The sequence below is a fragment of the Chrysochloris asiatica genome, unplaced genomic scaffold (genome assembly GCF_000296735.1).
Source record: "Chrysochloris asiatica unplaced genomic scaffold, ChrAsi1.0 scaffold00110, whole genome shotgun sequence".
Lineage (NCBI taxonomy): Eukaryota > Metazoa > Chordata > Mammalia > Afrosoricida > Chrysochloridae > Chrysochloris > Chrysochloris asiatica.
The window spans coordinates 1163922-1187327 of record NW_006408628.1 but is presented as its reverse complement, the minus strand read 5'-3'; the positions used below and the strand labels follow the sequence as shown (position 1 = coordinate 1187327).

Genomic DNA, 23406 nt, shown 5'->3' with positions numbered 1-23406 from the left:
AAATTCCCAGCATATCCATTAGGTGTCTATGCAAAATCACAGTGAGCACCAGGGCAAACAGTGCAAACCACTTTTGAGAAATAGAACTAAGAATAGAGAGATCACTAGTTCTAAAAACACATCATTCATTCTGTGGATCATCATGCATTTCTATGTAATATGTACATTCATAGAAAATATTAAACTGACATACCTTGTACATATATTTCTATAAATGCATATAACTGAATAAATGATGACACAATTATTCTTTATTTAGAGCCATCTTTTTAAAGTAGGGCTTTGTTTATTTTAGAATAAACCTAAATATTTATTAAGACCTACAAATATTTCCTCCACTTTGCAGTCAGTAGTATTGTTCCTTTGCATAAAAATTTTTTAGAAACCTCTTAAAACTATTATGTTCTATATAGTAGTTCTGCTGATATACTTTTTTTGTTTTAATAGGATTCTTTAACAGGGAAAATGCTCCTAAAATATGTTTAATAAAAATAAATGAATAGTGAACTGTCTCAGCTCCTTATCTAAGGAGAGATTTTTCCATATAACATTGTCTTAAATGAGCAGATCCATCCAAGTCAACACATCCACATTTTTGCCTTTTCCAGAATTACACTGACTGCTAATCTAGCTGTGCTTGCTGAAAATTACATACATTCCATTAACTGTAAAAAAGAAGAAAAATGCAGAGAGATTTCATTTTAAACAGCTAACGTTTCTCCTTTATGCATAAAGACATGCTAAGAAATTACAAAATAAAGATTTCTTTGGGGGAATTTTCAAGTCATGAAGTTCTTCTACTAGGAATAAACTCATGCTTTCGTTCCTCTCTGCTCTATAATTTATTATTTCAGAAATTAGCTAATCTTCACAGGGGAAACTTTCACACTCCATGAAAAGATTACCACAACACATAAGTAAGCGAATGTCACATCACAAAATCACTGCTTCCTGTCCCCTGCCTTTCATTCCTGCCAGCGAGCAGCAGTTGCGTGAGTCCTGGTCATCTGTTCAGTTCATCTGTTAGTGAAGCCTTTTACATTCTTTACAACCAACCAGAAACTAAATAGAATTCCGTTCTCCAGAATTAGACCTCTAGCCTACTTACCAGCATGCTCACACTGACTTCCTTCAATTATTACATTTATTTACTCCAAAATAATACATACATTTTGAAGAGGCATTAAAAAATAACATACTCAGCTGCCTGCTTGTAGTGCTTCAATTCTTTCTTCAAATTTTTGTTCTCATTTTCTAAAAGCATGTTCTGGCTATAGACACCTGGAACAGTCTCAGCGTCCCTAAGTTCAATGAGCCCCTTCTGTATTAATTCATACCTAGGAAAACATCAAACAAGGACGCTTTATTTATCTTACAATGTAACACCTAAATAGAAGCCAACTTATCATCAATTGAAGACACAGCAATAGGTTTATCGCTGAAGGAATAACTAGTCATGGTAGTATTTACTGAAAGTTAGTAATATACATATATATTTACATACACACGCACACACATATATGTATATATACATATATGTGTGTGCGTGTGTATATACATTTGTATATAAATGTATACATATATAACCAGATTGCTTACACATACTGAGAAATATAGAGCATTCTTAAAGGGGAATATGAGGTCTAGGCTCTGGCTTTGGAATTTAACCTCCCCCATAAAATGTGGCACTGTGGATTAATGTGGCGTTTGAACAGCAAGGTCGGTGGTTCAAGCTCACTAGCTGCTCCTTGGAAACCCTATATAGGGTCACTATGGGTCAGAATCGACTCGAGGGCACTTAACAACAATAATAACAACAGGAGGTTCGGGAATCATGCAGAGGAATTATAATACGGAAAACATAAAACAAAATTACATAGTAGATATCACAATCGCTAGGACATATATTTCCCAACAACCAACACAAATTTTAGAGTTATATTTAGATAGGCAAAGTTTTCTTAAAGGAAACATTATCTCCAGAAATACATTCTGTCCCTAAAGAAGATAGCCTTTCCCCATTATTATGTAGAAAAGTTTGTTGCATGGAGCCATGTTATCTTGAACTCTGTATTAACTGAAACCATTGCTATCAAGTCAATCCTGTTGACAGCGATTCTGGAGGACAGACTAGAACTGTCCCATAGGGTGTCCAAGACTGTAAACCTGTATGAAAGCAAACTGTCACATCTTTCTCCTATGGAGTGACTGGGGCATTGGAATTGTTGACCTTCCAGTTAGCAATTGAGTGGTTAACCCACCACCACCAGGATTCCTTATTGGAAATTAGGATCTTTCATTTACTATAATCAAAAACTCATTTAAATCCTTTCCAAATGAAGAAGTTAACCATCTGCTTTCCTCTTGAGCTTGCTTCACTATGGTTCCCAAGTCCACAAGGACCTCCATATTCTTTGATCAGACCCCAATGTGAGCATATATAATCCATCTTCTTTCCTGCACTGGGCTGATTCCTGGCTGCTTATATGATTAGGATTTATTTATACCAAAAGTACATTACTCTTGTCTGCCTTTCCTTCTTATTACCACTCACTCTCTCTCACTCTTCTTCCCATTTTTCAAATGTTTTGAAAACAGATAGTTATTTTTCTCATTCTCTACTTTTTTGGCTTCCTATTCAATGCTTGGTTATTTTCAGTGTGTTCTGTTTCTACAGTTCCACTGAAGCTAATATTAAAATGCCTTCAAAGGTAAAGTTGTTGTTAAGTGCCGTTCAGTCAATCTTGACCCATAGCGACCCTGTGTAGGGTTTCCGAAGAGCAGCCGGTGAGCTTGAACCACCAACCTTGCAGTTCAAATGGCTTTGCAGTCTGGCGCATTAACCTACAGCACCACACCAGGACTTCAAAGGTAACTGTTGTCAGGTGCCATCAAGTCAGATCCAACTCATAGCGACCCCATGCACAGCAGAATGAAACAATGTCCAATCCTGGGCCAACCTCACTACCGCTGCCACACTTGACGCCATCGATGATGCCACTTGGCCGATCCATGTCGTTGGTCCAAAGGTAATAGAGCACCTATTTATAGCATTTAATCATAAATTCATTTTAATTGTAGAATATATTGTAATTTAAACATGTATTTCCTTAATTTGAAAAAAAAGAAATATTCCTGCATTGAGGCAATACAATTTGGTATAATGTATAATTAATCAAATTTGGGGAGTAGATTTATAACTTTATATTGTTCTTGTTAAGTGTTGTTGAGTCTATTCCAACCCATAGCGACCCTATATAGGGTTTCCAAGGAGCAGCTAGCGAGCTTGAACCACTGACCTTGCAGTTCAAACGACTTTGAAGTCTGACACATTAGCCCACAGCGTCATACCAAACCTCCTGTAATTCTCTTAAAATTATAGCCTGGTGTCAGTTACCTTTGCAGAGTAACGAGTGAAGGAACTAGACCAACAGAAACAAAACCAAGATTTAGGAAAACAGATGTGAATGGCAAGAGTGAGATTCCAAAACAAAAGAGCAAGGCTTAGGATGTAAACAACAATCAATACTGGTTATGAGAAAAGACAAGACCTACTGTGGTTAAGACAGAATAAATCTTAGACAAAGGTGTGAGCTTGTGGGCTAGAAAAGTCTAGGATAACTGGAATATCAAGTGAACAAATCAGCAATGAGTCAAGTACAGAAAAGAGCGCTGAACTGGAAGTCAGGAGACCTGGACTCTTGCTCCTGCTCTGCCCCAGTTAACAGTGTAAACAACAAAAATTGACTTATTCTGAATTTGGGAGTACTGGATTGACCATCCTTAAGGTCCCTTCCAACTCTAGATTTGGAAGTCCTGGTGGCATAAATGATTATGTTCTCGGCTGTCAACTAAAAAGTTAGTGGATCAAACCTACTCAGCAGCTCCATAGGAGGAAGACCTGGAGATATGTTTCCTTCACGCTCTCAGCCAAGATAATCCTATGGAGCAGTTCTACTCTGTCAGATGGGGTGGATATAAGTAGGAGTCAACCTAACAACAATACCTTCTCATCCTCAAACCAATGATCTTCTAAAGCACAGATCTGATTATATTTTACTTAAAATCCTTTGGTAGGTCCTTATTACTAAGTAAGAATAGGATCCAAAACTTCTAAAATGGTAAAAGAGCTGTATATTTTAGCCTACAGTCACATCTCCAAGTTCCTGTACAAGTTCCAGGCATTACAATAAATCAACTAAACATCTCTTTCTCCTACCATTTTGAATCTTGAACCTCCGAAGACCCACTTCATATCCCTGCCACACTCCCAATCGTTTTATTCATTTTTCTAGACTGAGTGTAACTTCTGAGAAGCGTTACCTGAAACTGACATACTCTACCGCCACTCATATGTCAGTTTGTCATATTGTGGTGGCTTCTAATTTTACATACCAGCACGGTTACTCATGGTGGCCAGTTTTCAGATGAGTTTACGGTCTAGGACAGACTAGGAGAAAGGAGAGGTAGAGGACTTCTAAATGTTTAGTCATTGAAAACCTAAGCAGAGCAGCAGAGCAGCTTTAGATATAGTGCCAAAAGATTAGCCTCTCAGGTTGAAAGGCATTAAAACTGCATCAGTGGAAGAGCTGCCCCCTCAAAGAAGAGCTGACCATGAAGGTGCAAATGCAGTAAAGCTTTCAGGACCTTCATGTGCTGATGGGACACAATTCAAAATGAAAAGAATAGCTGCAAATATCATTAACAATCAAAACATGGAATGCACTAAGTATGAAACTAGGAAAATTGGAAGTTGCCAAAAATGAAATGGACCACATAAAGATCGATATCCTAGGCATTAATGAGCTGAAATAGACTGATATTGGACATTTTGAATCTGAAAATCATGTGGTTTACCATACCGGAATGACAAATTAAAGAGGAATGGCATCACTTTTATTGTCAAAAAAAATTTCATGATCTACTTCAAAGAACAATGCTCACTGTAATACACATGCCTATAAGGAAGACCCCAAGGTCCATTTCAACTGCAAATTCTGTAGTTCAAATCTACCAGCCGCTTCTCAGAAAACCTAGACAGAGTCACTATGAGTTGGAACCAACACGATGGCACGTCACAACAACAATACAGAAGACAAGTTAAGACCATCACTATTCAAACTTACACACTAATCACTAAAATCAGTGATGCTGTAACTGAAGAATTCTAACAACTTCTTCAGTTTTAAATTTACAAAATAAGCAATCAAGACATATTAATAATTACTGGTGACTGGAAACTGAAGGCTGGAAACAAAGAGCAAGGTTCAGTAGTTAGAAAAGATGACCTTGGTGATAGAAATGATTCTGGAGATCACTTCATAGAATTTAGCAAGTGCCTTATTCATTGCCAATACCTTTTATAAACAACATAAAAGGCAACTATACACATGGACCCCACTAGATGGAATACACAGGAATCAAACTGACTACATTTGTGTGAAGAGACAGAGAAAAGGCTTGGAGGAAAATTCATTAACAATCTGCGATATGTAGATGATACAACCTTGCTTGCTGAAAGTGAAGAGGACTTAAAATATTTACTGATGAAGATCAAGGAGCACAGCCTTCAGTATGGATTACATCTCAATGTCAAGAAAACACAAATCCTCACCACCGGACCAATAAACACATTCTTACCAATGGAGAAAAGATTGAAGTTGTCAAGGACTTCATTCTTCTTGGATCAACTATCAACACTCATGGAAGCAGCAGTCAAGAAATCAAATGATGTATTGCATTAGGCAAATCTGCTGCACAAGACCTTTTTAAAGTGTTGAAGAGCAAAGATGTCAGCTTAAGGACTAAGGTATGCCTGACCCAAGCCATGGTATTTTCAATAACCTCATATGCATGCGAAAGCTGGACAGTGAATAAGAAAGACTGTAGAAGAATTGATGTTTTTGAGTTATGGTGTTGGAGAAGAATATTGAAAGTGCCATGGGCTGCTAAAAGAACCAACAGATCTGTTTTGGAAGAAGTGCAGCCAGAGTGTTCTTTGGAGGTCAAGATGGCCAAACTTTGTCTGGTCATCCAACAAGATGGATTGGCAGCAGCAATGGGCTCAAACATAGCAATGATTGTGAGATTGGAACAAGACCAGGCAGTGTTTAGTTCTGTTGTGCATATGGTCACTATGAGTCAGTACTGACTCAATGGCACCTAACAACAACCACCACCATACTCTAAGGCTATTAGGTTCCCCTGCTCCCTTAGTGCCAGCTCTAGATCTTTGTAATCGTTTGCCATCACACTGTATCATAATTTCTTGGCTACTAGGAGTCTTGGTGTGGTGCTATAGAACAGGTACTAGATTGCTGAGAGTTCAGCAGTTCAAACTCACCAGCTGCTCTCGGAACCTCTACACAGGGTTGCTATGAGTCAAAACCAAGTCTACAGCGCAGAACAACAACAGGAAATTGGAAGCATTGGCACACTCAAAAATGGCAGCCAACCACTCCACTTACAGTGCGTGTCAGGCAGTATCTCTGAGTGAGGCACTGATGTCCATTTCCTACTTGGGTCAAAATCCCACATATAAGAGTTCTGTCATGACGGAACTGTTTCAAACTAGTTCAAAGTCTTGCGTAACACACACAATCTTCGAAGAAAAAAAAGGGGAAACTGAATCACATTAATCTATCATTTCATTAGTCCCACAAATCAACCATCTACTTACTTTTATAAAAATGCATTTTCTAGTTCATTTGTAATTATTTGTTAAATAGATTTATAATAGTCTTCTGTATGATTTCCAGATTTAAGAGGAGCAGTATTATTTTTCTACCATTAAATTTTCTTTTTTCCTTAGACTGTATTAATGAAAAATGGTTCTCATCTAATCTATTAAGATATTAGATGTGGCATATAAAATAATGAAACATTTCTTTTATTTGCATGATTTCAGTAGGTGAGAACTTAAAAAAAAAAAAGCAAAAATTTAAAATTATGTCACAGCAGAATTAGTAGAAACTACAAACTGCTCCTATTAAAAGTAGGATTTAGTGCAAAAACACTATGTTGTTTTTAAGTGCCATCCAGTCAGTTCCAATTCATAGTGATCCTATATAGGGTTTCTGAAGAGCAGATGGTAGGTTTGAACTACAGACTTATGGTAAGTCATCCAGTGCTTATCCAATAGCACCACATCAGGACAAAAACACTATAAATATCAGTATTTGTTGTTGTAATGTGCTGTCTAGTTGATTCCAACCCATAGCGACCCTTTAATGGTTTCCGAGGAGTAGCTGGTGAGCTTGAACTGCCGACCTTGCAGTTCAAACAGCTTTGCAGTCTGACACATTAACCCACCGTGCCACACCAGGACCCCTTAAATATCAGTATATATTATATTAATCCCGCTATCTATAATATACAATAACTATTAAAGATCAAGGAGTCCCGGTGTGGTGCTGTGGGCTAATGCGCCAGACTGCAAAGCTGTTTAAACTGCAAGGTCGGTGGTTCAAGCTCACCAGCTGCTTCTCAGAAACCCTATACAGGGTCGCTGTGGGTCAGAACCGACTTGTTGGCACGTAACAACAACAATTAAAGATCAAGGTTACGTTTTCATAGCCAATAATTTCATAATATCTTTAAAGAATGTTTAGAGTTTGAAAGTATACCTGGTGATATTATTGCTGCAGTAAAGAAATCAAAACACCATATATACTGCTTTTCATAGCCAATAAATTATTAAAATTTTCAATTATAGAGAAAATCTTCCACTTAGGTGACACTGGAAAATGCAATTCCACTTCTAAATGAAGGAATATTTATAGAAAAAAAAAGTCAACCAGTTGTATGAATACAGAAAGATAACTCATTATCTAGAAGTAAATAAGTATAATTGTATTATTAGTTATTGTTGTTGTTGCTAAGTGCCATTGAGTCAGTTCCAACTCTCAGAGACCCTGTATAAGGTTTCCATTGAGCAGCTGGTAGATTTGCAACACTGACCTTACAGTTCAAACAGACCCTACAGTCAAGCCCTTATCCTACAACGCCACAGCAGGACTCCAGTGTTATTAGTAGGATGTCTAATAATTATGCAAAAGATATCACAAAACTATTTCATAAAACATCTTTCCGTTATATAACAATCTATTTTCTTGATTCTGAAAATCACTTAAGTTTGAATATTTGGGAAAGTCGTTTTAGTAAACATGCATTTGCAGTATATTCTAATTGTATATGCCTGTTTTTGGCTTGAAGGACAGGGGATGAGAAACGTTTTCAATCATTTTGCCTAAAGAGTCTTCCAAGATGCTTCAAAGTGTACATGTTAAATAATGTTAGCATCTGTATAAAATTGTCTTTTATTCACAAAATTATTTACCATTCAGACTGAAAGCAATCAAGTGTTCGGGTCATTCCCATTTTAATCAGGAAATTGCAGAGAAAGTCTTGTATTACTTCAGGTTCTGCATGCTTCGAAGGAAGAACTGTTTTCTTCTCCTGAAATATAAATGAGTTATTAATTCCTTTAAGAACATGAAAGCTTGACTCATTAATTCCTTTTTTCTGACAATGTTTGTTGTGTGTTATGTGCCAGGGTCTACCTTAGTCCCTGGGGATAATGTCATGCAGAAAATAGACAAGTCTTTGTAATCATGAAACTTTTAATCAAATGGATGGAGACAGAAAATGAATAAATAAATAAATAATATACTATGGCAAGTATTAAATGTATGGGGATAAATAAAGCAGAATATAAGATTGGGCAGATAAATGTGTGGAGCTGGGTTGCAATATACGTGGGATGGTGCAGGATGTTTTCATTGATAAATGGTACATGAGCACAAATCTCAATGAAGAGGCAGACTGAGTCCGTATGTCAGTTTCATGCATCAACAAATGTCAATGCCCCTGAGGTAAGAGTTTGATTGGATTGTCTGAAGGGCAGTAAGGAATCCAGCTTGTCCTTTCAATACTATATAACAACTCAAACACAAGGGGATAAAAAAGGATCTGAAGAATGACAGTAATTTTGATGCCTATTTTTACGGCAATCTTTACAAACACTATAGAAGAAGTATAGCAACTGGCCCTGTAGCACAGTGGGTTAACTGTTGGACTGCTGTTCAAGCCCACCAGCCACTCAGAGGGAGAAAAGGAAGGCTGTCTGCTTCTGTCAAGATTTACAATCTCAGAAATCCCAGAGAGCAGTTCCACACTGTCCTAAAGGATCGCTATGAGTCACAACTGACTCAAGGGCAAGTGGCTACAGAAGAAATACTGTATAATGGAGGGAACTTCCACTAGAAATTCATACTGGAAGTAAAAAAGTCTATCTCTGTTAGGCCAGGACTAGCTAGCTAACTGTTCTTGTAAATAGTGTCTTAGAGGTAGCTGTGCCCATTCATTTATATACTGTCTACTTTTGCACTATATGGCAGAGTCAAGTAATTTTAACTAAAGAAATAGGCAGACCCAAACCCTGCCTGTAGACTTTCTAATCTAGTATATCTGACTATAATGTGAATTAAAGGATTTGAAGTGAAAATCCCAAATAAAATAAGGTTGATGTTTTAAGATCAGTGGATTCTTGAATTTACATGGTCAAGTACAATGTGAGGAAAATTAGCAACGCAAATGAGTGGTGCATAAAGAATTCACACACATACACACAAAAAAAAACCCTTTCATAATCCATGATATAAGCAAAGGAGAAGATGATAAGAACTAGAAAAAATATTTCAGTTGCAACTCAACTAAATTGGTGATGGTGATTGGATGCTGCTGAGTGGGTTCTGACCCACAGTGACCCTGTATAACATTTCCGAGTCTTTTTAAATCTTTGCGGAAGCAGAAAGCCTCATCTTTCTCCTGCAAAACAAGCATATAGGAGCAATTGGTTTGTGTAAATAGAGCAACCTAAAAGCAGAGCGTTACCTCCATTTTAAGTCTTGAGATGAATCTAGACTTCATGTTGAGTTTTAAAGCCACCTCTCTCAACAACAGTTCCTCTAACCTTAACGTTGACCTAACCTTGATACTGACATAACCTTGTGCCCTATAAGAGACATTCTTTCCTCTGAGGTCTAGCAGATGCAGGAAGGCACAGTCTATTCCCAAAGTGCCTGAAGGGTTTTTATGCACAGCTTTGTCTTTAAATCTTTACAATAGACCCCAAGAAATAGCAATAACTTAGGAAGCAATTTTATTAACACCTTAACAGGAAAAGCTGCCCTGCCATTGTCCTGTGCCCATCCTGTAGAAGACTGACATGCAAGTTTCTTTAACTCATAATGTCTTTCCACTATGTGTGATACACCTATCCCTGCTATCCCCACTATTAGAAACTCCCTTTGGTTCCCCTGATTATCTTTTCACTAATTGTGATTTTGTAACTTTTCCTGCTCTAAATGTACAAAAATATTTCCCTCCTTATGGTCGGGCAGAGCAGCCATTTTCACTCTGTGGATTTGGACGATCTTCCTAGTCCAGATTGTCTCTAGACTTCCAATAAGTCTTAGTTTGATTTTTGCAGAGTGTAAGTTTTCACTGTAAGACAAGCAAAATTTGTTAATACTAGCATTGTTGGAACGCTGGGAAACACTAGGGAGATAGTGGCAGCAGGGCGGAGGCTTGCAGAATGACAGGAAGACTGACAGGGTGTTTTATTAAATAGTAACTCAGGTACCATCTCCATTCCCTATTCAGCAGCAGCCAGCTATAAATGGTAGCAGATTTTCCAGTTAGGGATCTTGGTCCCTGGTTCTGGAGTAAACAGGGAATGCTTTACTAACCAAATCTGTCATTTGCCTCTTTGAAGCTACAGAACTACAGCAAAGTGTTTGTTTCTGTCTCCCCCCATCTTGGAGGTTTTTCAGGGAGGAGAGGCAGCTTACCACTACCTGAGGCACTATAAAGTGAACAAAGAAGCCTTTGACCACCTGGGCAAAGGACATGGAGATGCTGGGAAAGTTATTTCCTTGGGAAACTGGGACATTTTAAGACATCCATTTAAAATGGTCACTGCTCGCTCATCTGTCAGTTTGCCGTACTGTGGTGGTTTGTGAGTTGCTGTGATTCTGAAAGCTATGCTACTGGTATTTTAAATAACCAGCAGGCTCACCCATGGTGGACAGGTTTCAGATGAGCTTCCAGACGAAGACAGACTAGGAAGAAGAAGTGACGAACTACTTTCGAATATTTAGTCACTGAAAACCTTATGAATAGCAGAGAAACACTGTCAGATAAAGTGCCGGAAAATGAGCCCCTCAGGTTGGAAGGCACTCAAAATGCGACTGGGAAAGAGCTGCCTCTACAAAGTAGAGTTGACCGTGATGATGCAAATGGAGTAAAGCCCACGGGACCTTCATTTGCTGAAGGGACACAACTCAAAATGAAGAGAAACAGCTGTAAACATCCATTAATAATCGGAACATGGAATGAACAATGAATCTAGGAAAATTAGAAATTGTCAAAAATGAAATGGAATGCATAAACATCGCTATCTTAGGAAGTTAATTGAGGACTAAGGTACTCCTGAACCAAGCCATGGTATTTTCAATAACCAACCTAATATGCATGAAAACTGGACAGCGAATAAGAAAGAGTATAGAAGAATTGATGCATTTGAGTTATGGTGTTGGAAGAGAATATTGAAAGTGCCATGGGCTGCCAAAAGAACCAACAAATCTGTGTTGGAAGAAGTGCAGCCAGAGTGTTCTTTGGAGGTCAAGATGGCCAAACTTGGTCTCCCATACTTTGGACACATTGTCAGGAGGCACCAGTTGCTGGAGAAGAATATTATGCTTCATGTATGGTAAGGTGGAGGGTCAGAGAAAAAGAGGAAGACCCTCAGCGAGATGGATTGGCAAAGTGGCAGCATCGATGGGTTCAAGCATGACAACAATTGGGAGGTTGGCCCAGGACCGGGCAGTGTTTCGTTCTGTTGTGCATAAGGTCGATATGAGACGGTATCAACTCGATGGCACCTAACAACAATTTAAAATGTCCTGGTGTGGTGATGTAGGATATGCCCTGGAAAGCTCTCAGTAAAGTCAGCAGTTCAAACCTACCAGCCACTCCTCAGAAACCATATGCAGGGTTGTTGTTAAGTGCTGTCAAGTCAGTTCTGACTTACAGCGACTCTGTATAGGGTTTCCAAGGAGAGGCTGGTGAGCTTGATCTTTCGACCTTGCAGTTCAAACCAACCTTGCAGTCCATCACATTAACCCACAGTACCACACCAGGACTTACATACGGGTCTATATGAGTCAAAGCAATCTGATGGCACAAAACAACAACAACATTTAACGTGTGGATATTGTGAGAGGTCACATGCATGCTCAGGGCAAAACATATGTCCAGAAAGACCTGAGTTAATACTGAACTGTCTCCTAGGGTAGATCTCTCACCTCAGTTAAAGCCTGGTTAAATATTGCTCCAATAAGACATCTTTATTTTTGTGTGTGACCTCAACGTTTTGGTTTTTTTTTCCCATCTGTTTATAAAACAGATTGCAAAATTGGTATCAAATACCCAATTTCTGTCTATGAATCATGATGTCAAGTTGGTGAGGCAGGCTGTGTTGCTGTGAAGGTATTTTGTAGATGTCGTTAATTCCCACAGTCAGATTTCTTTCAGTAAAGGAGATGACCCTCTCTAAAATATGGGTAGGTGCAAAAACCACGTGGACACCAGTCTGACTTTCCCTGGCATCACAAGGGGTTAAGGGAATCTAACTCAAAATCAGTTCATGGCTGATACCTGTAAAATGGCGGTCAGACATGCTCCTACCCAACAGCCTTCTTGATCCTATTCTGACACCAACCATCCCTCCCAGAGCACTCTCTGCTTTACATTTGGGTTGGATAATCCATCGTAATGACCACACAGAACCCATAGCAATATTCATAATTATGGGGTGAATATTAAATAGCGTACAGTTCTCAATCTCAGGATGCAGCAGTTCTCCAGTCAGGAACGCCTCTTGTCTGCCATACTGCAGGCACACCTCCATCTTTTAGCCTTTCAGCCATTTGGCCCCGTGGCCTCTGCCTCAGTCCATGGGCCCAGAGCCCACAGCTCCTCTGTCTCTCCACGCCGTCACCTCTGTCGTCACTGCCTTTCTAGGTAGGGATCTCACACTCCTCTCATGTTCTTTCTTTTTGATGGTCCTGGGATCTTCTGTTCCCACTTCTGTGGTTGCTCCTTTTAAATCTAGCTGGATGGCAAAACCGACCAATCCCAGTCATAAGAGTCCTGTATACCTTATTTGTATGGCCCCACCTAATCACTTGGTGGGAATTAAGAAGACACTGAATAGAAATATCCAGTAATCTTCAGTTGGAAGGCCTAAAAGTAAAACCTCAGGTTTCTCAGATAAAAAGAAATTCTGCCTCAAGATTGCAATGTCAACTCCTGTCAAGTGTTCAGCCTGTCCTACAACTATCAGATACACATCTGCAACATCACTTCCTGCCTGATTTTGCAGCCGTCCAGACTATCCTAGAAATATACATGTTCTAACTTGGTAGCTCCCACAATCACAGGGCAAGTCCTTAAAATAAGTCATATTCACATAGATGTAGACATATGTGTGTACAACCACATGCAAGCGCACGTATCATACTGAATGTTTCTCTGAAGAACTCTGACAGGCACATGAGTGATAAAGCTCCTTGGAGGGATGTAAGTGAGATTAAACAGGCAGAATTCTGCGGGAAAGTGTCACTCACGGCACAGTCAGGCACGAGTAGTTACGATGTGAAGCAGGTCAGTTCAAAGAAGAGAAAATATGACTGTTTACCTGAAGTGAAGACTTGATGATAAATATGAATACATAGAAGGAACAAGGCAGTGCAGTAGTTCCACATTACACTCACTAGACTGTGAACCACCACCTGCTCCACAGTATAAAAATGAGGCTTTCTGTAACCATGAAGATTTTAAAATCCTCAGAAGCCCTCTCCAGGATCGCTGTGAGTCTGAACCAACTTGACAGCACTTCACAGCAATAACAACAGAAGGTAATAGGGCTGCATGAAGGTAAAGTACTTAAAGTTTGAATGACTTTCAAAACTTAGCATAAAAGTTTCTCTGCTAAACTACAGACTACAATCATGTTCAAAATTCTCACCAAAATAAAAGCATCTGTAGCCTGTTCTTGTACCATCTGAGTTGCTTTCGCCAGATCTTCTTCACCTTCTGGAATGCTAAAGTTATCATCTGGTATCTAAATCACAAAGAAAGACAAGGGTAGGAAGAGTGAGGAGGAGTATAAAAATACCTTATTTTATTTCAAAATCACTTTTCTTCACAAGCAAAGCAAAAGACACCAAGTCACTCGAACACCTATGAAACATGAACAACTAATAAGCAGGCAGCTTCTGGTTTTCCTGTAAACATCACTCTGTGTCATATCTAATGTATTCATGATTAACTTATGGGTGACTGCTTTTATCTAGCAGCAAATGTAGTCTAGCACCTCCACTGGGGGGAAAACAACAGTTAGCCCATCGAAATGTCACCAGTGACTCTATCTCAGGTTGTCTTCTCCACCCACCACTTTTTTTCATGACTACTAGCAACTGAAAATCTCCAGTTGATTTAAAAATAAAATAAATTTTTAAAAACCCTCACTGCCTGGTATTTTAGTGTTGTTTTTTTTTTTAAATAATGTAATTATATTTAAATATCTAATTATATTAATGCTTGGTTATGTTTATGGAGTTGGTTGTGACTCATAGCGACCCTGAATAGGGTTTCCGAGGCTGTAAATCTTTATGGGAGCAGAAAGACTCATCTTTCATCCACAGAACAGCTGGTAGTTTCGAACTGCTGACCTTGAGGTTACCAGCTCAACTCGTAACTACTAAGCTACCAGAGTTCCTCGTATTAATGCTAGTTAACACATATATGCTTCCTATGAGCCAACTACTATTCTAAGCCCTTTTTAAATTACCTCATACAGTAGTTTCATGTGTGTATATCATTATCTCCATTTTACATTTTATCAGCAATTTTTTAAAAAATTGAAAAAGTGGTGGGGGGCGGGGGTTGGAGGGGAGGGAATCTCCTGTTTGACCTGTCTCTTCCTCACCCAGCCCAGAAATTGCCAGGCTTTCGTCTCCATTTTCTTCACATGTTCTGTCATCTAGCAGCAATTTTATTACTAAAGGCTCAGAAGTAATGACAGGTCTCCTGGGAACAATGAATGAACAGAGAGCTTTGAGATGGGATCCACATTAGACGCAAATGCAGTAAGGTGGAAGGCAGAACAGGGCCTGATCTCCAGCTGAGCACTGGGAGTCTGGGAAGCCCTGCCCAGAGCCAACTAGATGAGGGGAAATGCCTGCCAGACAGAGATGACACTCCGTACAGGAGCTGACACAGAAAACTAGCTAACAGGAACACCAGGAGTCAGATTTGTCAGTTTAAATGCTTAGGTCATTGTAACACATTTCACTCCTAACCAGTTGCTATTAGCTAAATTCAGTTGAAAAACTAGCATCCCTAAGAAAAAAAAAAAAACTTGTTTACTTGTTTCAGAAAATAAAATGAATATTTCACAAAAATGTCTGCAATTAACTAGAGAATCAAAACCAAAATGAACAAATTACCTCTTCATAACCGTAGTCATCTTCAGATGCTTCTGTTATGGTGACCTCTGTTATTGTCAAGTAATAATTTCAAAAAAATATGAAAATATTATATTTTTAACTGATTTGCTTAAACCACAGTTTTAGAGCCAATAGACCTCACCAAGAAGTTGGTAGATTCATGTTTTTCGGGTCTTGTTTTTACTTTTTATTCCTATACAGCCTATAAATTTGAAAGGTTATAAGACAATATACATTTAAATTTTTAATTATTATTATATACACCCCAAATACATGAAAAACCTCATTTCCATCTATTTACAACCTAATGATTTCTAGCTTGATTCTAAGAAGTACTTTATTCAGCTTGCAAAATATGTCAAATGTAATAAGACAAATTAAAAGAGGTAAGGAATATGAGGGGGCTTCAAAAAGTTCATGGAAAATGGAAATAAAATACAACAGAATTTTTGCACACTGTTTGAAGTTCCCTCATATAATGGACAGAAAAGTTGTAACAGCAGATTTTCTAATTTATTTTAAGCCTCACTGAAGTTTCCTTAGCTCCTGAACCAGTTATTCATAATACAGGGTTATTTCTTTATTTAGCTTAAAGTATTATAGAAGAGTTTTTTAATAAAAAATCTTTTATAGGAAAAGAAAACTAAACTTAAGCAAATATAAGGTATGCAACAATTATAATTCAATATTTCATAGATGTTCAAATACATTAAAATATCAATAGAAATTAATCTAACAAAATGTTCTCAGAGCAATACTAATTCTTAAAATATTACCATCATAATTTTAACAAATGCAACTTACTCTAGTTAGAAATAAAACATGTAATATAACATTTTACATGAAAAGAAATGAACAGCACATGCCTGTGGCACTAGATTGTTGGCTGACATTATTTTTCAGTTGTACTGTCTTGATTATGTCAAATTTAATAAGCATGAAATCAAACACTTTAATGCATAGTTATAGTTCTGAAAACCAAATATGAGATTAGCCTACTTTGCATTTTGCTGCTAGATATAAGAAAGTGTCTGTCACTCTGTGTTCTAAGAGTTAGTTGAAATTGTCCATGACAATGTGTGCTTTCTGTAGTCACATGACAAGTAGTATTCAGTAGAAGGCAGACACAGTTATAAAGTATCTGTTGTTTCATCCTTATCCTGCTTATGAGACGGAAACTATGATTATTCCCAGTTTACAGATCAGGAATCAGATACAAAATCACACAACTAAGACCGAACAAAATTAGAAATCAGCTCCAGTTCTGGCTTCACTATGGTCCTATGATCATTTCCATATGAATCCCTTTGCTATGGAAATCATTAAGGTATTTGCCAACACTCTTCCACAGAGTTCTAAACCTCTAAAAGACGGAGGTTTCATTCTTGTTACTCAGACCCATCAGAAGCAATCACATTCTACCACATCCTGCAGGACCCTCTAAGCCTTCTTCTGTTATGACCAATCCTCAAGTACCTGTCAAAGGGCCCAACATGAATGTCATTTCCTATAAGATGGTGAAAAATAATATATGCCCAACAATTAACAATGAACAGTAGACTCAACAGCCACCACACACAAAAAAAAATGTTGTACACCCACATCCATCTATACTGAATAAAACAAAGACTGAAATACCTACTTGTATGAATTCTCTATTGTGTGGAACAGTTTCCAAAAGCATTTGTCTCACATTTAATCCCTCAAAATAAAAGCCTCTTTAAAAGCTACCAGGCCGCCACTAAAAATATGTTCAAGATACTTTAGTTTTCATTAACATCCTTCTAAAAGTACCTCCAAGGAGCTCTGGTAGCACAGTGGTTACGAATCGGGCTGTGGACCTTAAGGTCAGCAGTTCGAAACTACCAGTTGCTCCGAAGGAGAAAGATGAGGCGTTCTGCTCTCGTAAAAATTTACAGCCTTGGAAACCCTGTACAGGGTTGCTATGAGTCGGAACTGACTCCACGGCACATAACAACAACAAAAGTACCTCTAGCATCTGTCCAATGTCCAGTTCTAAAGCCACTCCCATACTTTACAGTACTTTTTATGGTAGCACCTCACATCTAAGAACCGAAACTCGGCATGTGTTATTTGTCCCTACATAGCAAGCTCCCCCAGGGATTAAACCTAGGGATTAAAACAACAGTAAGCATTTACTATCTCACAGTAGCAGTAGTCAGGAACTCAGTAGTAACTTGGTGGTGGTGGTGTGCCGTGGACTCATAGCGACCCTGTACAGGGTTTCCAAGGCTGTCAATCTTTATGGGAACAGAAAGCTTCACCCTTCTCTCACAGAACGACTGGTAGTTTTGAACTGCTGACCTTGGGGTTAGCAGCCCAACTCCTAACCGCTATGCCACCAGAGCTCCTAGTTGTTGATAAATACTGTGGAGTTGGTTCAGACTCATAGTGATCCTGCACAGGGTTTCTGAGGCTGTGAATTTTTACAGGACCAGAAAGCCTCATCTTTCTCCCACAGAACAGCTGGTCATTTCGAACTGCCAACCTTGGGGTTAGCAGCCCGATTTGTAACCACTATGCTACCAGATCTCCTTCCAGAACTCCTTAGTAGGAACTTAAGAGATGAAATCAGTCAAGAGTTGCAGTCATCTGAAGGCTTGGTTAAGGCAGAGTACCACTTCAATGATAGGTCATTCCCATGGGATTGGCTGCTAACTGGAGGCCTCAGTTGTTCCCATATGGACCTCTCTACAAACTATTTAAACTTAATCAAGACGTGGAGTAGTGAGCTTCTTCCAGAGCAAACAATCCAAGAGAACAAGACGAAAACCACAATTTTTTTAGGAGCAAGGTTCAGAAGTTTCACACCATCATTTCCACCTCATACTGAGTACACTGTTCTTGTCATTGTTTAGTGCTGTCGAGTCCATTTCTACTCATAGCAGCCCTATAAAAGGTTTCCAAGATGCAGCTGGTGAGCTTGAACCACCAACCTTTCAGTTCAAACCAACAGTCCAGTGCATTAACCAACAGCACCACACTACATAGACCAGACTTATCCAGCTTGTGAGGGGATTACACAAGAGCATGAATACCAGGAAACAGGGATTACTGTTTGGGAGGCCGACAACCATACTACCTTACACAGTTCCATAAGTATTTAAAAAGTTAATATATATAATGCATTTAGAATAGTGCCTGACTTATAGTAAATGTCAAACAAGTATTTGTTGCTATTTTCTTTGCTCTAGAACAGGGGTGGGAAACAACAACTCTGTGAACTCTATAAGGCCCATGAAATCATTTGGTCTGGCCCTTTTAAGGCAACCACAGTTCCAGCCATCACATTACAGCAGGCTAATTTTTAACTTGATAAGTTTATATGGCCCACAAATTATGTTATAAATACCCAAATGGCCCTTGTCAGAAAAAAGGTTCCCCACCTGTGCTCTAGAAAGAGATGAGATGACTGTGTAGAAGTCTCATAAGTCTCCCGAGGCTCAAAAATCTCCCTATGTTATAATGAATAAAAGGCATTATCAATCATCGTCCAATTCTAGATTCCGATTTTTCTCAGATTTTTAGCTAATAAGATAAGATTTCCTGAGGATCAACTAGAGGAAGTCTATCTCTTTTCCATGGAAAAGTATACCCCCTTCTGAGTGACAGCTACTAGAAGTAACTACAGAAATCAGTCACTAGCCTTAATGCTACAGACAAGTAATGCCATTCTTCAGTACTGGAAGCAGACCATAATCAATTTCAAGAAGCAGGAAATATTCTGAGAGCGTCTGCACAGACTTTAATATTGCAACTAAGCCAACTGCTGACAAGATTATTATGAGCAAAATATATCAAAAAACAAGGTTAAACATGGCAATATAGGGAAGAAAAAACATGATTTGCCCTCAGTGCATTGGAAATACCAAATAAACGTACACTCCTAGGTAGAAAATATGCAAGGCAACAGCTTTTAATCATTAATGATATAATCTGCTTGTTGTTGTTGTTATGTGCTGTCAAGTCATTGCTGACCCATAGCAACACTGTATAGGGTTTCCAAGGAGTGGCTGGTGAGCTTGAACCAATGACCCTGTGGTTCAAATGACTTTGCAGTCCAGCGCATTAGCCCACAGCACTATACCAGGACTCCATATTCTGCTTACATACACACACACACACACACACACACACACACACACAAAAAAAAAAAAAAAATAATAATAATAATAATGAGAAAAAATAAAGACCATTTATGAAGCTTAAAAAGTATTTTCACATGGACCCTAACCATTTTTATTCTCACAACCCTGTAAGATTGACTGACACAGACATTGTCATCTACACTTAAAATGAAGAAACTGAATCAGAAGTTTCAAAGATTTGCCTAAGATCACACAGATGTAACAGAGACGAGTTTTGAATACAAGCCCTGTGAACTTTCTACTAAACCATCATGTTTCTACAGAGACAAGAGGACTACATAGGTTTTTACCAACAGCCTACATAATGACTTCTCTCCTATTTGTTATCCAGTCTCAACTGTTATGTGACCAACAGCAAAACCAAATGATTTAAACAAATCAATGTAAAGACTCTACAGAAGAGAGATGCAAAACAGAGCTAGAGGACTACAGATCCAAAGAAAAAACTGATCAAGAGTAAGAGATTTACATGAGTTCTGGTGTGCACTGTAAGATATGCACTAGACTGCCAACCAGCAGGACAGTAGTTCACATCCACCAGCCACTCCTTGGAAACCCTATACGGGGCTGCTATGAGTTAGAACTGAATTGACAACACTTAACAACAACAACAACAACAGCAACAGCAAAGAGATTAATCAGACAGAAAATCAGAAAGAAGACAAAACACCTAACATAGAAACAGGAATCCTCCATGAGGAGTAGTTTCAGTGTTACTGAAGAAATAAATGTGCTTTGGACTACATGTGTACATCTATTTGGTTGTTGTTCTTGTTATGTGCCATCGAGTCGGTACCAACTCATAGTGACCTTATGCACAGCAGACGAAACCTTGCCCAATCCTGGGCCAACCTCACTACCGCTGCCACACTTGAGTCCATCGATGCTGTCACTTGGCCAATCCATCTCATTGGGGGTCTTCCACTCTTTCTCTGTCCCTAAACCTTACCAAACATGATATCCTTCTCCAGCGACTGATCCCTCCTGAAAATATGTCTGAAGTATGAGAGATGAAGTTTGGCCATCTTGCCCTCCAAGGAGCACTCACTCTGGCTACACTTCTTCCAAAATGGATCTGTTGGTTCTTTTGACAGCCCATGGCACTTTCAATATTCTTCTCCAACACCATAATTCAAAAGCATCAATTCTTCTACTGGCTCCCTTATTCACTGCCCAGCTTTCTCATGCATATGAGATTAGTGAAAATACCATGGCTTGGGTAAGGCGCACGCACCTTAGTCCGCAAGCTGATATCTTTGCTCTTCAACACTTTAAAAAGGTTTTGTGAAGCAGATTTGCCTAATGCAATACGTCATTTGATTTCTTGACTGCTGCTTCCGTGAGTGTTGATAGTTGACTCAAGAAGTATTAAGTCATTGACAACTTCAATCTTTTCTCCATTGATAAGAATGTTGTTTATTGGTCCAGTGGTGAGGATTTTTGTTTTCTTGACATTAAGATGCAATCCATACTGAAGGCTGTGCTCTTTGATCTTCATCAGTAAATGTTTTAAGTCCTCTTCACTTTCAGATAGCAAGGTTGTATCATCTGCATATCACAAGTTGTTAATGAGTCTTCCTCCAATCCTGATGCCATGTTTTTCTTCATAGAACCCAGCTTCTTGGATGATTTGCTCAGCATACAGGTTGAATCAGTATGGTGAAAGAATACAACCTTGTCGCACACCTTTCTTAATTTTAAAACATTCAGTGTTCCCATGTTCTGTTCGAACAACTGCATCTTGGTCCAGATACAGATTTCTCATGAACACAATTAAGTGTTCTGGAATACTCATATTTTGCAATGTAGTCCATAGCTTGTCATCATCCACACAATTGAAAGTCTTTGCATAGTCAATAAAGCACAGGTAAACATCTTTCTGATATTCTCTGCTTTCAGCCAAGATCCATTGGGTATCAGCACTATTGATATTATTTGGTTAGCTAGCTAGAAAAACATACATAAACTATTCTCAAAATGAATCTGTGCCAATTCACAAATATGCATACAGCCAAAAATATAAAAATAAATGAATATGGAAAACGGAGGAGATACAGTTGAAATAAGGTAATGATGCAGTACATGTCATAAGTGTTCCTATACTTTGCTAAACATGAGCCACAGGTTTAGCTATAAGCTTCCCAGTAGTCAGAGTAAAGAAGGGAATGTAATCAGAAAATAAGGTACAGTATCCATCCAATAAAAGCAATTACATTCCTCAGCAGACATACTGCAATTTCTGGTTCTAAGACTGGAAACAAATTACATTCTTGGTTCTTATAAGGAAAATACTATGTTTATATATATATATATTGATCCCTTGTCCCTTGGGGTAGCCAGAAAGACAAAATGAAAAGGTATCTGATGGAGCTGGGTATGTCAAAAAGATTGCAAAGTACTGCTTTAGACAGCAATATTGCTAGAGTAAAAAGGGCAATTTATCAAAAATTGCCTGAAAGAGAAAACCCTTAAATTTCGTTTTTACTTTTACTGAGCAACTTTCTCATCTATAACGTAATCTCTTAGGTGATATTACTCTCCAGGAAATGGCCACACAACTATACCTGGCCACACTGTCCATATAAAACTATTTCCCACTGCAGAATAACAAACTGGCTTTCTGGATTAATATCAGGGGTGGGGGGGGTGGGTTCTTAATGCCAAGCTGACTGTAATGACTGTAAGCCCTTAAAACCCTCCCTTTCCTCTATTTTCCTTCAAAGAACAAATGAAAACAGTATTTGCAAAACTTTTGGTTCACACACACATACACACCTGGTCTTTCCTCTGTCACCATATCTTCTCAGGTCTGGTTCTATCATGAGTACCTGCTTGACCCTAAGAAGTAAGCCCTCATTCCACAGTCTGCTTTTGCCTATATCTGGGGCTCTCCTTTCTTCCCTACATACCCACAGCCCACAGTACCAGCCACTTCCAAGCCAAGTTTTCTATTCCAGAATCTCACCGAAGATACTCACAAAAGCCCCAGCTCCCATGCCTATTGCAGCCCACAACTCCATGTGCTCCAGGAGAAATGTAAAAAGGCCTGTGAGTTCGCATGGTATCAATCAGCACCCTTGAACTAGGTCACCATGTTGTTGTTAGGTACCGTCGAGTCGGTTCTGACTCATGGCCACCCTATATAGATACAACAGAGTGTAACACTGTCTCGTTCCGAGCCATCCTCACTGTCATTCCTCACTGTCATTCCTGGTGGAGCCCACTGGTGGAGCCATTAGGTCAGTCTATCTTGCTAGGGGTCTTCCACTTTTCACTGACCCTCTACTTTACTAAACATGATGTCCTTCTCCAGAGATTGGTTCCTCCTGATGACAGGTCCAAAGAACAGGAGATGAAGGCTCCTCACCAAGAAACTAACAAGGCAGCTGTTATATTAGAAGAGTCTATACCACATTGTATAAACTTATAGATCCAAATAAAAGTCCAGGTGTGGCACTGCAGGGTAAGCACTGGACTGCAAGGTTGTGTTGAACTGCAATGTAGGTTTGAACCTCAAGGTTGGCAGTACAAACTCACCAGCCACTTTTTGGAAACACTATACTGATTGGAAGAGATCCGTATTTGTGCCCATTCCAAAGAGAGGGGACCCAATGGAATGCGGAAATCATCGGACAATCTCTCTGAAGTCCCACGCAAGTAAA

General features: G+C 38.9%; 1 protein-coding gene across 1 annotated transcript in view; it reads right to left on the bottom strand.

Moving 5' to 3' along the window:
* Nucleotides 1–1183: 1183 nt before the first annotated feature.
* Nucleotides 1184–23406, bottom strand: part of SPAG16 (sperm associated antigen 16) — a 35838-nt gene continuing 13615 nt past the window's right edge. The window contains exons 2-5 of the mRNA XM_006867783.1: nucleotides 15576–15622; nucleotides 14093–14188; nucleotides 8339–8457; nucleotides 1184–1337 (exon numbers count right to left, since the gene is read on the bottom strand). Of these exons, the coding sequence (XP_006867845.1) occupies nucleotides 1184–1337; nucleotides 8339–8457; nucleotides 14093–14188; nucleotides 15576–15622 (416 nt within the window). The remainder of the gene's footprint in view (nucleotides 1338–8338; nucleotides 8458–14092; nucleotides 14189–15575; nucleotides 15623–23406) is intronic.